Source organism: Macaca nemestrina, chromosome 2, assembly GCF_043159975.1.
Source record: "Macaca nemestrina isolate mMacNem1 chromosome 2, mMacNem.hap1, whole genome shotgun sequence".
Lineage (NCBI taxonomy): Eukaryota > Metazoa > Chordata > Mammalia > Primates > Cercopithecidae > Macaca > Macaca nemestrina.
This window is the reverse complement of record NC_092126.1, coordinates 114,927,480-114,943,030: the sequence shown is the minus strand read 5'-3', so window position 1 is coordinate 114,943,030 and position 15,551 is coordinate 114,927,480. Positions and strand designations below refer to the sequence as shown.

Below are 15,551 nucleotides of genomic sequence, written 5' to 3'. Positions count from 1 at the left end.
ATACTAGATGAGACCACAGGTGTGCACCCCCACACCTGACTAATTTTTAAATTTTTTGTAGAGGGAGGTTCTCCCTGTGTTACCCAGTCTGGTCTTGAACATCTGGGCTCAAGCAGTCCTCCTGTCTCAGCCTCCCAAAGTGGTGGGATTACAGGCGAAACCACCGTGCTGGCCTACTTGACTCTTCCACAGATACCTGAAACAGACCATGTCCAAAATTGAGCTTATCATCCTCATTTCTGTGTGCCTTCTCATTTATTCATAACTTAACACTTTTTTAAAATTCCCTACTTAGTTTTAAACTAAATGATTTTAAACTGAAAAACTTTTTTTATTTTTTATTTTTTGGGGCGATGGAGTCTCACTCTGTTGCCTAGGCTGGAGTGCAGTGGCACGATATCAGCTCACCACAACCTCCACCTCCCGGGTTCAAGGAATTCTCCCTGCCTCAGCCTCCTGAGTAGCTGGGATTACAGGTGCCTGCCATGATGCCGGCTAATTTTTGTATTTTTAGCAGAGGTGGGGTTTTGCCATGTTGGCCAGGCTGTTCTCAAACTCCTGACCTCAAGCGACCTGATTGCCTCGGCCTCCCAAAGTGCTGGGATTACAGGTGTGAGCCACTATGCCCAGCCTGTTTTTACTTTTATTTTTTTTTTTGAGACGGAGTCTTGCTCTCTGCCCCAGGCAGTGGTGGGATCTTGGCTCACTGCAACCCCCACCTCCTAGGTTCAAGTGATTCTCCTGCCTCAGCCTTTGGAGTAGCTGGAATTACAGGCATGAGCCACCATGCTCGGCTAATTTTTCTGTATTTTTTTTATTAGAGACAGGGTTTTGCCGTGTTGGCCAGGCTGGTCTTGAACTCCTGACCTCAGGCGATCCGCCCACCTCAGCCTCCCAAAGTGCTGGGATTATAGGAGTGAGCCATTGCGCCTGGCCTTCGTTAGGTATTGCTCATGTGGACTGGCCCATTAAGCAGTGTGCCTTATAAGTTTGTCTCCAGTTTACCTTCTTTTAATACATCCTCCCCCTTGCTGAAAGATTCCTTTTTCTCATACACAAATATGATTTCCCTACCTTCATTCATAATTCTTCTCTGGCTTCCTTTTTCCTACAGAGTAAAATGTAAAGTTTTTAGGGTGGCCTATGAGGCCATTTATGATGTGGCTTACTTTTATAATATTGTAGTTCTTTCTCTATAAAAAGTAAGAAATCAATGTGTAAAAAGTTGTTTTCACAGCTATGATATTGGGGATGGGATGTTGAGGATTCCCACGTTCCAGTGACCTTCTCCTTAGAAAACCCATGAGCACCTCTACCCAGCCTTTACTTTTCTCTCTTTCTACCTTAACAGATTTTTTTTCAATAAAATTATGTACCACACAGTTATCAAGTACCAGGTAGTGGGTAAATCATTATTTGAGGAGACACCAATAAAAAGACATAGTATCTGCTTTCAAGAATTTTACAATTTAGTGAGGAACCACGTGAAAAAAAGTTATAGTGTGGTATAATGGTGGAAAATAAAAATACGTACACATGAATGATAGGAGTATCAAAACAAATCAAGGGGTGCTGGGTTGGATGCCTCACACCAGTAATCCCAGCCTGTCATAAATGGCATCACATCATAAATAGCCCCATAGGATGAGAAAAAGAAGGATGGCCTCTTTTTTCTCCCTCATAGTATTAGTCTCTTTCTGTAAGTATTAACATTTTTTTTTTTTTTTGAGATGAAATCTAGCTCTGTTGCCCAGGCTGGAGTGCAGTGGCACAGTCTCGGCTCACTGCAACCTACGCCTCCTGGGTTCAAGCAATTCTCCTGCCTCAGCCTCCCGAGTTGCTGGGATTACAGGCGCCCACCACCACACCCAGCTTATTTTTGTATTTTCAGTAGAGATGGGGTTTCACTGTGTTGGCCAGGCTGGTTGGCCAGGCTGGTCTTGAACTCCTGACCTCATAATCTGCCCGCCTTGGCCTCCCAAAGTGCTGGGATTACAAGCGTGAACTACTGTACCCGGCTGGATTAACATATTTTTTAATGTCTATGTGCCTTTACACTTGGTATTTCTTTGGCCTGAAATGCCTTTCCTTGGCATGTCTGCATGGCAGGCCTAGTCCTTAAAAGAAGTAGTTCAAGAATCATGTCTGTAAAACCTTCACTGAGTGACTTCCATAGGTAGGTTTGGGCTCCCCATCATTAAACAAAAAACTTTTTTTTTTTTTTTTTTTTTTTAGTGACAGGGTCTCACTATGTCACCCAGGATGAAGTGCACTGGTGTGATTATAGCTCACTGCTAAATTTTTATTTTTTAATTTTTTTGCGGGAGACAGGGTTTCACTATGTTGCTTAGGCTGTTCTCAAACTCCTCACTTCAAACGTTCCTTCTACATTGTCTCCCAAAGTGCTGGGATTACAGGTGTGAACCACCATACCGGCCACCACTTTGTTTTAATACTCCTATCATTCATATGTATGTATTTTAATTTTCACCCATTATGCCACATTGTACTATGTGTGTGTGTGTGTGTGTGTGTGTGTATATATATATATATATATATATTTTTTGAGACAGAATCTCACTCTGTCACCGGGGCTGGAGTGCAGTGGCGCGATCTTGGCTTACTGCAAGCTCTGCCTCCCGGATTCACACCATTCTCCTGCCTCAGCTGCCCGAGTAGCTGGGACTACAGGTGCCCGCCACCATGCCTGGCTAATTTTTTATATTTTTTAGTAAAGACGGGGTCTCAGGTTTCACCGTGTTAGCCAGGATGGTTTCAATCTCTTGACCTTGTGGTCCTCCTGCCTCAGCCTCCCAAAGCGCTGGGATTATAGGCATGAGCCACCGCACCCAGCTATAATTGTTTTTTTACACGTCTCTTCACTAAATTGTAAGCTTCTTGAAGGCAGAGACTATGTCCTTTTTTTTTTGTTTTTTTTTGTTTTTGAGACAGGATCTCCCTCTGTTGCCCAGGCTGGAGTTTAGTGGTGTGATTTCGGGTCACTGCAACCTCAACTTCCTGGGCTTAGTTGATTCTCCCATCTGAGCTTCTTGAGTGGCTGTGACTACAGGCACACACCACCCTGCCTGGCTAATTTTTTGTATTTTTAGAAGAGATAGGTTTCATTATGTTGCCTAGGCTGGTCTTGAACACCTGGACTCAAGCAATCCACCTGCCTCGGCCTCCCAAAGTGCTGAGATTATAGGCGTGAGCCACCATGCCTGGCCTACGACTATGTCTTTTTATTGGTGTCTCCTCAAATGATGATTTGTCCACTGCCTGGGATATGTAGGTATATATGTATGTTATATAATTTTATTTAATAAATGTGTCAAGATGGAGAAAAAGTGAAAAGTAAAGGCTGGGGAGGGGTGCTCATGGGTTTTCTAAGGGGAAGGTCACTGGAATGTGGGGATCCTTAACGTCTCATCTTCAATACCATAGCTGTTAAAAAATTGTTTTGTTTGTGCAGTGATCTCTTACTTTTTATGGAGAACTATGATATTATGAAAGTTTAAATGGGGATAAATGCATTGTTCCTAATTGCTTTTAATACATAGGGAACATGTGAGAATACCGCGTTTCTTTAAGGAACAGGATTATTGCTGACTGGTGGAAACTGGATTTTAATTGGTAGAGGCATTGGAGATTAAGAAAGTTAGGCCAGGTGTAGTGGTTTATGCCTCTAATGCCAGCACTTTGGAAGGCTGAGGTAGGAGGATCGCTTGAGGCCACAAGTTAAAGACCAGCTTGGGCAACATAGTAAGACCCCGTCTTAATTTAAAAAACAAAACAAAAAGAGAATAATTAAACACCAGCTATTAAACAAGATACTTGAAATGCAGCCACAGTGAGTTAGAGAATCTAAATATTGTGCTGTTAACATGTGTATAATTGATGTAACTGTGAAAGGAGGAGAGTGTTGTTAATGAAGATGGTTATGTGGATTCATTCACTTGTTCAAGAAATATTCTTTGAGCACTTATACTAAAAGTACTTAATGTTTTATTTTCAACATTATTTTACATTATCGTATTTTATCCTCAACTTTTTCAATATGCTATGCTCTTCAGCAATGCAAAACCTAAAATTTGTTTGGACAGAGGGGTACTGTCCTCAAGGAGATAACTACCTGGGAAGCAACTAAGACTAACAGAGGCCTGGCATGGTGGTTCATACTTGTTATCCTAGCAGTTTGGGAGGCCAAGGCAGGTGAATTGCTTGAGCCCAGGAGCTCAAAACCAGCCTGCCCAACATGGTGAGACTCTTGTCTCTACAAAAAATGCAAAAATTAGCCAGGCGTGGTGGCACGTGCCTGTAGTCTCAGCTACTCAGGAGGCTGAGGTAGGAGGATTGCTTGAGCCAGGTAGGTCGAGGCTGCAGTGAGCTGAGATTGTGCCACTACACTCCAGCCTGGGCAACAGAGACTCTTCTCAATAACAACAACAACAAAAACTGACAGATAAGGAACAATGCATGTAGCACAAAATAGTATATGATGATGAAGTGCCAAATCAGGCAGTATGGTGGTTTGTGTGTGTTTGTGTGTGTGTATATATATATATAAAACACACCTACTGGAATGGGAAGGTTTATAAATATTAAAGGGGTTATCAGAATGGAAAGAAAATGAGTGAATCGGTTCATTCCACTCAACAAATATTTGAGGACATTGTTTTGGTGTCAGAACTGTAAGAGGCACTTATCTGAACTTCCCCTTCCTCATTTGTCCCTCAAAGTATCTCTGAAAGATACATTATTAAATGATAGACTTTCTCAGATTTACTTGCAAAAAACTGCATAGTGAGGCAGTGGAAACTTAGGTTAGAATCCTGGGTTTTGACTCCAATTCCAATGTTTTTTTTTTTCCCCAAGGCTGGAGTACAGTGTTGTACTCACTGCAGTCTCAACCTCCTGGACTCAAGTGATCTTCCCACCTCAGCCCTCTGAGTGGCTGGGGCACATGTTACCATGCTCCACTAATTTTTTTTTTTTTTTTGTAGATACAGGATTTTGCCAGGTTGCCCAGGCTGGTCAGTTTATTTTATTTTAATCGCAGGCAACTTCCCTCCTTCACCAAATTGTGGGTCTGTTTACTGGGTATTTTCTGAAATAGTTTTAGGGTTTTGTTTTTTGTTTTCTTCCCTCATCTGGCTGCAGGTTTGCGTGTTTTAGTGTATTCCAGGAAGAGCAAATGAATTTTAGGCCTGGCTGCTTTTTTATTGACCATTATTTTTATGATCTTTTGACAGTTTCGTAAGAACAATGTATGTCATTTTGTAACCTGAATCATCCTTTTATTAGTTTTTGACTTGATTCTGCTGAAAGAGGCTGGCTTTGGGCCAAGCTGTGTGAGTGGGCTTTTTTTAAAAAATTTTTTTAAATTTTTTTTTTTTTTTTTTTGAGATGGAGTCTCACTCTGTCGCCCAGGCTGGAGTGCAGTGGTGTTATCTTGGCTTACTGCAACTTCTGCCTCCCAGGTGCAAGCAGTTCTCCTGCCTCAGTCTCCCGAGTAGCTGGGATTACAGGCACCTACCTCCACACCTGGCTAATTTTTTGTATTTTTTAAATAGAGGTGGGATTTCACCACGTTGGCCAGGCTGGTCTTGTTTTTGAGACGGAGTCTGCTCTGTCACCCAGGCTGGAGTGCAGTGGTGTGATCTCAGCTCACTGTAAGCTCCACCTCCCGAGTTCACGCTATTCTGCCTCAGCCTCCTCAGTAGCTGGGATTACAGGCGCCCGCCAACACGCCTGGCTAATTTTTTTGTGTTTCTAGTAGAGACGGGGTTTCACCATGTTAGCCAGGATGGTCTTGATCTCCTGACCTCATGGTCCGCCCGCCTCTGCCTCCCAAAGTGCTGGGATTACTGCTGGCATGAGTCACCGTGCCCAGCCGTTTTTTTTTTTTTTTGAGATGTAATTTATATACTGTAAAGTACTCTGCTAGATGGATTTTTTTGTTGTAAGACCATTATCAAGATTGAGTTATGGTAGAACTTGAGTACCAGATTGCACCCTCCTGCCTCTTCCCAGTCAGTAGCTACCCTAAATTAACTGTTTTTCCTATTTTTGATTCTCAGTTTTTTGTTTGTTTTGAGATGGAGTCTCTCTCTGTCACGCAGGCTGGAGTGCAGTGGCTTGATCTTGGCTCACTGCAATCTCTGCCTCCCTGGCTCAAGTGAGTCTCCTGCCTCAGCCTCCTGAGTAACTGGCATTATAGGTGCCCACCACCATGCCTGGCTAATTTTCATATTTTAGTAGAGATGGGTTTTACCCTGTTGGCCAGGCTGGTCTTGACCTCCTGACCTCAAGTGACCCACCTGCTTCAGCCTCCCAAAGTGCTGGGATTTTAGGTGTGAGCCACTGTGCCTGGCCCAATTCCCAGTTTTTATAATGCCAATTACTCTTGGAAAATGAGAAGAGAAGACTAAACAGAAGGAAAAACCCCCACAATTAACACCTGAAGAGCTCTTACTTGTCAGGTTTTGTTCTAATTAACTTAAACCCAGAGAAACTCTAATGTAGACTATTAGCTTGAGGCACAGAGAGGTTACATAATTTACCCAGAGTGTCTCACACTGTGGAAGAGCTCAGATTTGAACCCTGAATATCTGGCTCCAAAAGTCACTTTTACTATTTTTTTGGAGACATGGTGCAGCAATTTTTCTTCTTATTTTTTTTTTATTTATTTTTTGAGACGGAGTCTCCCTCTGTCGCCTGGGCTGGCATACAATGGCACAATCTCGGCTCACTGCAAGCTCCGCCTCCCGGGTTCACGCCATTCTCCTGCTTCAGCTTCCCAAGTAGCTGGGACTACAGGTGCCTGCCACCACGCCTGGCTATTTTTTTGTATTTTTAGTAGAGTTGGGGTTTCACCATGTTAGCCAGAATGGTCTTGATCTCCTGACCTCGTGATCCTCCTGCCTCGGCCTCTCAAAGTGCTGGGATTACAGGCATGAGCCACCGCTCCCCGCCCTGGAGTGCAGCAGTTTTATCATAGCTCACTGCAGCCTTGAATTCCTGGGCTCAAGCCATCTTCCAGTCTCAGTCTCCTGAGTAGCAGGGACTATAGGATGTGTTGCCACCATGCCTGGCTAATTTTTAAATTTTTAGAGGAGATGGGGGGATTTCCCTATATTGCCCAGGCTGGTCTCTTAACTCCTTACTTCTAGTGATTTTCCCGCCTTGGCCTCCCAAAGTGCTGGGATTATAGGCATGAGCTACTGTGTCTGGCCCAGAGGCCATATTTTTAACTTCTCTGCTATATTGCTTAGTTTCAACTGAGGATACTAGTAGATCTTTTTGGTTTTTTTTTTCTTTTTTGATACTAGTAGATCTTACAATATATAATTCTAAATATAGTGAAGCGAGGTGGAAGTATTGCTTGAGTCCAGGAGTTCAAGACCAGCCTGGGCAACATAGCAAGATACTGTCTATATAAAAAATTAAAAAAAGTAGCCAGGTATAAGGGCAGGCACAGTGGCTCACACCTGTAATCACAGCACTTTGGGAAACTGAGGCAGGTGGATCATGAGGTTAGGAGTTTGAGACCGCCTGACCAACATGGTGAAACCTCATTTCTACTAAAAATACAAAAACTAGCCGGGCATGGTGGTGTGTACCTGTAACCCCAGCTACTCAGGAGGCTAAGGTAGGAGAATCGTTTGAACCTGGGAGGCGGAGGTTGCAGTGAGCCAAGATTGCGCCACTGCACTACAGCCTGGGCGACAGAGTGAGACTCCGTCTCAAAAAAAAAAAAAAAAACACCCAGGTATGCTTATGCACACCTGTAGTCCCACCTACTTGGGAAGCTGACACAGGAGGATTGTTTAAGCTCAGGAGTTTGAGGCTGCAGTGAGGTATGATTGTGCCACTGTGCCACTGTAGTCCAGCCTGAGAGACAGTGAAACCCTGTCTCTTAAAAAATAAAAAAATAAAAACCATCACCAACAAAAAAAATATGTACACATACATTATTTTGTGTGATTGCCCTTTGTGTCAAAGAGAGGTTTCAGAGTTTAGAAGGAAAGGAAGAAAAAGCAGAAATACTTCTGAAGCTTGATTAGAGTGGACCAGTAATTTTTGCAGAGAGTTTAACTCTTTATTTATTTTTTTGAGACAGAGTTTTACTCTTGTTGGCCAGGCTGGAGTGCGATGGCATGATCTCGGCTCACTTCAACCTCCGCCTCCCGAGTTTAAGCGATTCTCCTGCCTCAGCCTCCCGAATAGCTGAATTTACAGGCATGCACCACCATGCTTGGCTAATTTTTTGTATTTTTAGTGGAGATGAGGTTTCTCCATCTTGGTCAGGCTGATCTCAAACTCCCGACCTCAGGTGATCAGCCCGCCTCGGCTCCCAAAGTGCTGGGATTATAGGCGTGAGCCACCACACCAGCCAAGAAAGTTTAACTCTTAAGACTAGAAAGGGCTGGGCTCACACCTATAATCCTAGCACTTTGGGAAACCAAGACGGGCGGATCACCTGAGGTCAGGAGTTTGAGATCAGCCTGACTAACATGGCAAAACCCTGTCTCGGCCGGGCGCGGTGGCTCAAGCCTGTAATCCCAGCACTTTGGGAGGCCGAGACGGGCGGATCACGAGGTCAGGAGATCGAGAGCATCCTGGCTAACACAGTGAAACCCCGTCTCTACTAAAAAATACAAAAAAACTAGCCGGGCGAGGTGGCGGGCGCCTGTAGTCCCAGCTACTTGGGAGGCTGAGGCAGGAGAATGGCGTAAACCCGGGAGGCGGAGCTTGCAGTGAGCCGAGATCCGGCCACTGCGCTCCAGCCTGGGCGACAGAGCAAGACTCTGTCTCAAAAAAAAAAAAACAAAAAACAAAACAAAAACCCTGTCTCTACTAAAAAAAAAAAAAAAAAAAAACAGAAATTAGCTGGGCGTGGTGGCACATGTGTGTAATCCCAGCTACTTGGGAGTCTGAGGCAGAAGAATTGCTTGAACTCGGGAGGCGGAGGTTTCAGTGAGTCGACATCACGCCATTGCACTCCAGCCTGGGTGACAGAGCGAGACTCCATCTCAAAAAAAAAAAAAAAAAGACTAGCAAGGCTGGGTGTGGCAGCTGAACGCCTGTAATCCCAGAACTTTGGTAGGCCAAGGTGGGCTTGGGCCCAGGAGTTTGAGTCAGCCTGGGGAGCAAATTCTCCATCTACAAAAAATTTTTAAAGTTAGCTGGGCATGGTGGTGTGCCTGTAGTCCCAGTTATTCGGGAGCCTGAGGTGGGAGGATCACTTGAGGCTTCAGTGAGCCATGAGTCGTGCTGCTGCACTGCAGCCTGAGCAACCGAGTGACACCCCATTTTTTTTTTTTGGTTTTTGGTTTGTTTTTTTGAGAGAATCTCATTCTGTCACCCATGCTAGACCTTGTTTCTTTAAAAAAAAAAAAAAAAAAAAAAGACTAGAAAGTATGGTGTCCTGGAAATAAGCACATAGGAGAGTTTGACATAGGACAGAGCATGTTAGATGGAGAGTATGATAGTCTTGTATTGGCTTGTCATTGTAATACAGTGTCAGTCTTAGGACACTCAAATAGTAATTTTTCTTGTTTTTTTTTTAATTTAAGATGGAGTTTCGCTCTTGCTTCCCAAGCTGGAGTACAATGGAGTGCAACCTCTGCCTCCTGGGTTCAAGCGATTCTCCTGCCTCAGCCTCCTGAGTAGCTGGGATTACAGGCATGTGCCACCATGCCCTGTTAATTTTGTATTTTTAGTAGAGATGGGGTTTCTCCATGTTGGTCAGGCTGGTCTCGAACTCCCGACCTCAGGTGATCCACCCACTTTGGCCTCCCAAAGTGTTGGGATTACAGGTGTGAGCCACTGTGTCCAGCCATTTTTCTTGCTTTATAAATAATTCATGAATAGCCAGGCGCAGTGGCTCACACCTGTAATCCCAGCACTTTAGGAGGCTGAGGCGGGCAGATCACCTGAGGTCAGGAGTTCGAGACCAGCCTGACCAACATGGAGAAACCCCATCTTTACTAACAATACAAAAATTAGCCGGGCATGGTGGCACATGCCTGTAATCCCAGCTACTCAAGAGGCTGAGGCAGGAGAATCGCTTGAACCCGGGAGGCAGAGGTCGTGGTGAGCTGAGATAGCACCATTGCCTGGGCAACAAGAGTGAAACTCCATCTCAAAAAAAAAAAAAAAAGACTGCATGAATAAAATAGAACTTTTCATATGTTCAGCAATATGGATGACTCTCAGAACATGCTATATGAAAGTCAGATGTAAAAAGATTATATATGGTTCAATTTATGTGAAAGTCTGGAACAAGCCAGACACAGTGTTGCGTGCCTGTAGACCCAGCTACTTGGGAGGCTGAGGCAGGAGGATTGCTTGAGGCCAAGAGTTTGAAGCTGTAGTGTGCTATGTTTATGCTTGTAAATAGCCACTATATTCCAGCCTGGGCAACATAGGAAGACCCCATCTCTACAAGAAAAAAAAGAAAAAAAATTCTGGATCAGGCAGAACTCACCTGCAGTGAGAGAAAGCAGATGTATGGTTACTTGGGGCAGGGGTGGAGGCTTAGATGGTGGGAAGAATGTTACAAGCTGAGGTAATAGCACTGTAACCCTGAATAGGAGTGAAATTGGGCTCTTTGAAGAACAGTGACTGAAGCTTAATGCGGGGGGGTGGGGATGAGTGGAAGAAATGGTCAGGAAGCAGCAGGCAGAAGCCAGATAATTGCAGGCCATAGTAGTACTTGGATTTAATTCAGGGTATTGTGGTAAGTCATTGGAAGTTGGAGAATGAATTGCGTCAGGTCAGACATGGAAGCGAGAAGCAAGGAGACTGGTAAAGAGACCATTGGAAGTAATCCAGGCACTTGATGATGGTGGTCTGGATGAGGATAGGAGTGGTAAAGAGTTAGAGAAGTGATGTGAGTCAGGAAATACCTTGTAGTAGAGCTAATAGAAATTGTTGTGGGAGAGGGAGTAGAAAAGGAAGTTTTTTTTTTTTTTTTTTTTTGATACGGAGTTTTGCTCTTGTTGCCTGGAGTGCAATGGCGTGATCTCAGCTCACCGCAACCTCCGCCTCTTGGGTTCAAGCGATTCTCCTGCCTCGGCCTCCTGAGTAGCTGGGATTACAGGCATGTGCCACCATGCCCAGCTAATTTTGTATTTTTAGTAGAGACGGGATTTCTCCATGTTGTTCAGGCTGGTCTCGAACTCCCAACCTCAGGTGATCCTTCTGCCTCGGCCTCCCAAAGTGCTGAGATTACAGGCGTGAGCCATCGTGCCTGGCAGGAAAAGGAAGATTTTAAAGATGACTCCTAGGTTTTTGGTTTCTGAGGTGAAGGTAATGTTATTTTTTGAGGCAGGGAAAGTTTATATAAGAATGAGTTTTGGGGGCGGGGTGTGGTAGCTCACACCTGTCATCCCAGCACTTTGGGAGGCCGAGGCGAGCAGATCACGAATTCAGGAGATTGAGACCATCCTGGCTAACATGGTGAAACCCCGTCTCTACTAAAAATACAAAAAATTAGCTGGACGTGGTGGCGGGTGCCTGTAGTCCCAGCTATGCAGGATGCTGAAGCAGGAGAATGGTGTGAACCCGGGAGGCAGAGCTTGCAGTGAGCCAAGATCACACCACTGCACTCCAGCCTGGGTGACAGAGCGAGACTCCATCAAAAAAAAAAAAAAAAAAAAAAAAGAATGAGTTTGGGAGAAGAAACTGTTTTATGAGATAATTGCTTAGATTTCGGTGTACGTCAGAAGAAATAGCCTTTTTCTAACTTTGGTTTTATTTTCTACCTTGACTGTCGAATTGACTGTTGTAGGAGGTGGTGCATTTTTTTATGCTTGTCCAGAGTTGACTTCTTGTTCCCTTTGTGCTAGGATGTCTCAATTGATTGAAAAAGAAACTGAAGAGTATCGTAAAGGGGATCCAGACCCATTTGATGATCGACATCCTGGTAAGACTTGTGCTCCTAAGTGTGGGTCTTTTTTTTCTCTTTTTTTTCTTTTAAGACACTTTTATTAAAGCAAGAGTCTTTTTTTTTTCTTTTTTAAAAAAGAAAAATTGCTTATGGGAATATTTTTGAGTTGCAGTAGCATCTTCTGTGGTAAGTTTTAAGACCTTTTATTTGTTAAAATGTTGCTCAAGGTGGAACCGGTGAGGAGAAATAAATTTCTGGAAAAAATTGGAAATATTTTTGGTATTTGCCGATTAAATATCACTTAACTAACCTAAAGGAACAAAAGTAGGTGTACTTTAGTTAACTCGGTTGGTATGATGACAAAGAATTAAAAAGAAAAATTGGTCTTCCTTTCGGACTTTTTCCTTTTTGGAGATGGATACTCACTCTGTTGCCCAGGTTGCAGTGCAGTGGCATGATCATAGCTCACTGCAGCCTGGATCTCCTGGCTCAAACTGTCCTCCCACTTCAAGCCTCTTGAGTAGCTGCGACTACAGGCATGTACCATCATGCCTGGCTGATTTTTATTTTTTATTTGTTTGTAGAGATGGGGTCTTGCTTTGCTGCCCAAGTTGGTCTCGAACTCCTGGATGCAAGCTGTCCTCCTGCCTGGGCCTCCCAAAGTGCTGGGATTATAGGCTTGAGCTACTGTGCCCAGCCAACTTTTTTAAACCATAAAAGCAAAAGATGTTCTTCTCTGTGCCTTCATCTTTCTAATAATAGTTATCCTTTTAATAATTATCCTTTTACTGTTGGAGAAATATAGTTGAGAAAACATTCAGTGTCCTGCTTTTAGTTAGGAAGTTGGTATTTGGAACCTTGATGTTTATGTCTGCTTTGGTGTCTTGAGAACTAAAGTGTGCCTTCTCGTGTTAATTTGGTTTTATTTTGGGCTTATTTATTTATTTATTTTTTGAGATGGCGCCTTGCTCTGTCGCCCAGCCTGGAGTGCAGTGGCACAATCTTGGCTCACTGCAACCACGGCTTCTTGGGTTCAAGCAATTTTTGTGCCTCAGTGTTCCAAGTAGCTGGGATTACAAGCATGCACCACCACAGTCAGCTAATTTTTGCATTTTTAATAGAGAAGGGGTTTCACCATGTTGGCCAAGCTGGTCTTGAACTCCTGACTCAAGTGATCTACCTGCCTCCGCCTCCCAAAGTGCTGGGATTACAGGCGTGAGCCACTGAGCCTGACCAATTTTGGGCTAATTTAATTAAGGCCATGATAGCACCTGCTTTGGTATGGAATTTGCTACTGTGGTACAGAATTATGAGGGACTTGAGACTGCCATTTTATGTTTACTATAAAGTAGATCACCAGTAGGCAAAGCTGAAGTCATTCATGGGCCCATAGTGCATATAAGCTCTATAGCCTGAAGCAGTCCTTTCTGGAGAGGAGTCTGAAATTTTGGCCTGGTGCAGTGGCTCACGCCTGTAATCCCAGCATTTTGGGAGGCCGAGGCAGGAGGATCACCTGAGGTCAGGAGTTCGCGACCAGCCTGACCAACATGGAGAAACCCCGTCTCTACTAAATATACAAAATTAGCCAGGCATAGTGGTGCATGCCTGTAATCCCAGCTACTCAGGAGGCTGAGGCAGGAGAATTTCTTGAACCCGGGAGGCAGAGGTTGTGGTGAGCCGAGATCGCTCCATTGAACTCCAGCCTGGGCAACAAGAGCAAAACTCTGTCTCAAAAAAAAAAAAAAAAAAAAAAAAAAAGAAAATTTGTGTGTGGAAAGAGAGTGTGAATGAGTGGAAGTTATAAAAATAAGAACATTGTATATTCACCTGAATGTTCCAGGGTTTACTGCTATTTCTTATACTTTTGTTCTCACATGTAAGCTAGGCATTTCAGATTGAGAGTCTAGTTGCTTATGTGATGTTATCTGCTGTTCTTGTCCTGGACATCCCTACTTGTGACTACAGAGGAATAGTCACGATTTAACCCACATCTTCAGTAACTCAAATCAGAGCATGAAGAAGAAAGTGAATGTGAAATCAGAAATTAAGTTAATGCATAGGATTATGAAAAGCATTAAAAGATAGATGATCATGCTGAGTGTCATTGCCTGGAGATGGATTAAATGGCAATGAGGAAGAAAGGAGAGACAGAAAGATATGCCATTTTTCAGTAGAGCTTAAAAAGCAATTTTTTACTAACTGTTAATATTAAGCAATATTTGTCAGTGGCATTATCTCTTTCATTAAAAATAAGGATTTCAGTTTCATGATTTATAAACAGCTAACATTAGGTAATGTATGATCTTTTTTGTTTTGGTGGTGCTTTTCTCTAATGTTTCTTTTTGTGAATTACTTTGAGATACTAATTAACAGCTTGGTAAAAACATCAGCAGCTCACATCTTGTCTTCATCCTCTATTGTATGTTTTGACTAAATTTACCTCTCTAAATGCTCTGAAAGGAAATGAAATAAATTAGAGGTTTCTGCTTTAAAAGCAAACCAGGCCGTGCGCAATGACTTATACCTGTAATCCCAGCACTTTGGGAGACTGAGGCGGGCAGATCACCTGAGGTCAGGAGTTCGAGACTAGCCTGGCCAACATGGTGAAACCCCGACTCTACTAAAAATACAAAAATTAGCCGGGCGTGGTGGCAGGCACTTGTAATCCTAGCTACTTGGGAGGCTGAGGCAGGAGAATTGCTTGAATTTAGGAGGTGGAGGTTGCAGTGAGCCAAGATTGAGCTGCTGTACTCCAGCCTTGGCGACAGAGCAAGACTCCGTCTCAAAAATCCAACAACAACAAACCGTAATTCTCCCTTCCATCAACAAATTCTTCTGTCATTAGGCTATGCATTGAGTTGATCCTAGGCCCCTGGCCTCCTTTCTTTCCACAAGAGCTAGGAAGTTAAGATGGCCAAGGTTACTGTATCTTTAGGGTTAGTGATTGCTTGGTGGAATTCACCCCCGTCACCTTGACCCAGGGTGTCCTTACATGTTTGAGGATGCATCTCTGTTGCTATTGTCATTGTAGTAGAAGGAGAGGTTGGACTTGGAGCCTGTCTTCTTCAGGCCACGCATGGTTAGAAGCATGCTTCCTACCTTTTTATGGATGGGAAGTCAGAAGTTTTCTCTCTCTTAGGTTTCTTTATGATTCTTTTGTAGACCTTGTGTACTCTTGGTGATGCTGATCTGGATCTAGTACTTGTTTAATTCAGCAGTGCTGTATAGGCAGTATGCTAGGAGATGGGAAGGCTAGAGAGCAGTGTCTCAGGTTTTTACATTGTTATTTTTAAAGCATATTTCTTTTTTTCTTTTTTCTTTTTTTCCAGACAGAGTCTTGCTCTGTCACCCAGGCTGGATTGCAGTGGTGTAATCTCGGCTCACTGCAACCTCCACCTCCTAGGTTCAAGCAATTCTCCTGCCTCAGCCTCCTGAGTAGATGGGATTACAGGTGCCCGCCACTGCACCTGGCTAATTTTTGTATTTTTACTAGAGATGGGATTTCACCATGTTGGCCAGGCTGGTCTCAAACTCCTGACCTTGTGATCTGCCCGCCTCGGCCTCCCAAAGTGCTGGGATTACAGGCATGAGCCACCACACCCAGCCTAAAGCATGTTTCTTATGTAATCTAGTTTAGCACAATAATCTTTTGTTT

The 15,551-nt window shown here is 43.7% G+C and overlaps 1 protein-coding gene across 11 annotated transcripts in view; it reads left to right on the top strand.

Moving 5' to 3' along the window:
- LOC105480631 (DDB1 and CUL4 associated factor 1) overlaps window positions 1–15,551 on the top strand; it is a 110,360-nt gene that overhangs the window by 22,935 nt on the left and 71,874 nt on the right. For all 11 annotated transcript variants that reach the window (XR_011620060.1, XR_011620063.1, XR_011620061.1 and 8 more), the window contains one exon: window positions 11,856–11,932. Coding sequence is in view for 7 of the 11 variants with exons in the window: in XM_071091788.1 (XP_070947889.1) it covers window positions 11,856–11,932 (77 nt within the window). In the remaining 4 variants the exon portion in view is untranslated. The remainder of the gene's footprint in view (window positions 1–11,855; window positions 11,933–15,551) is intronic.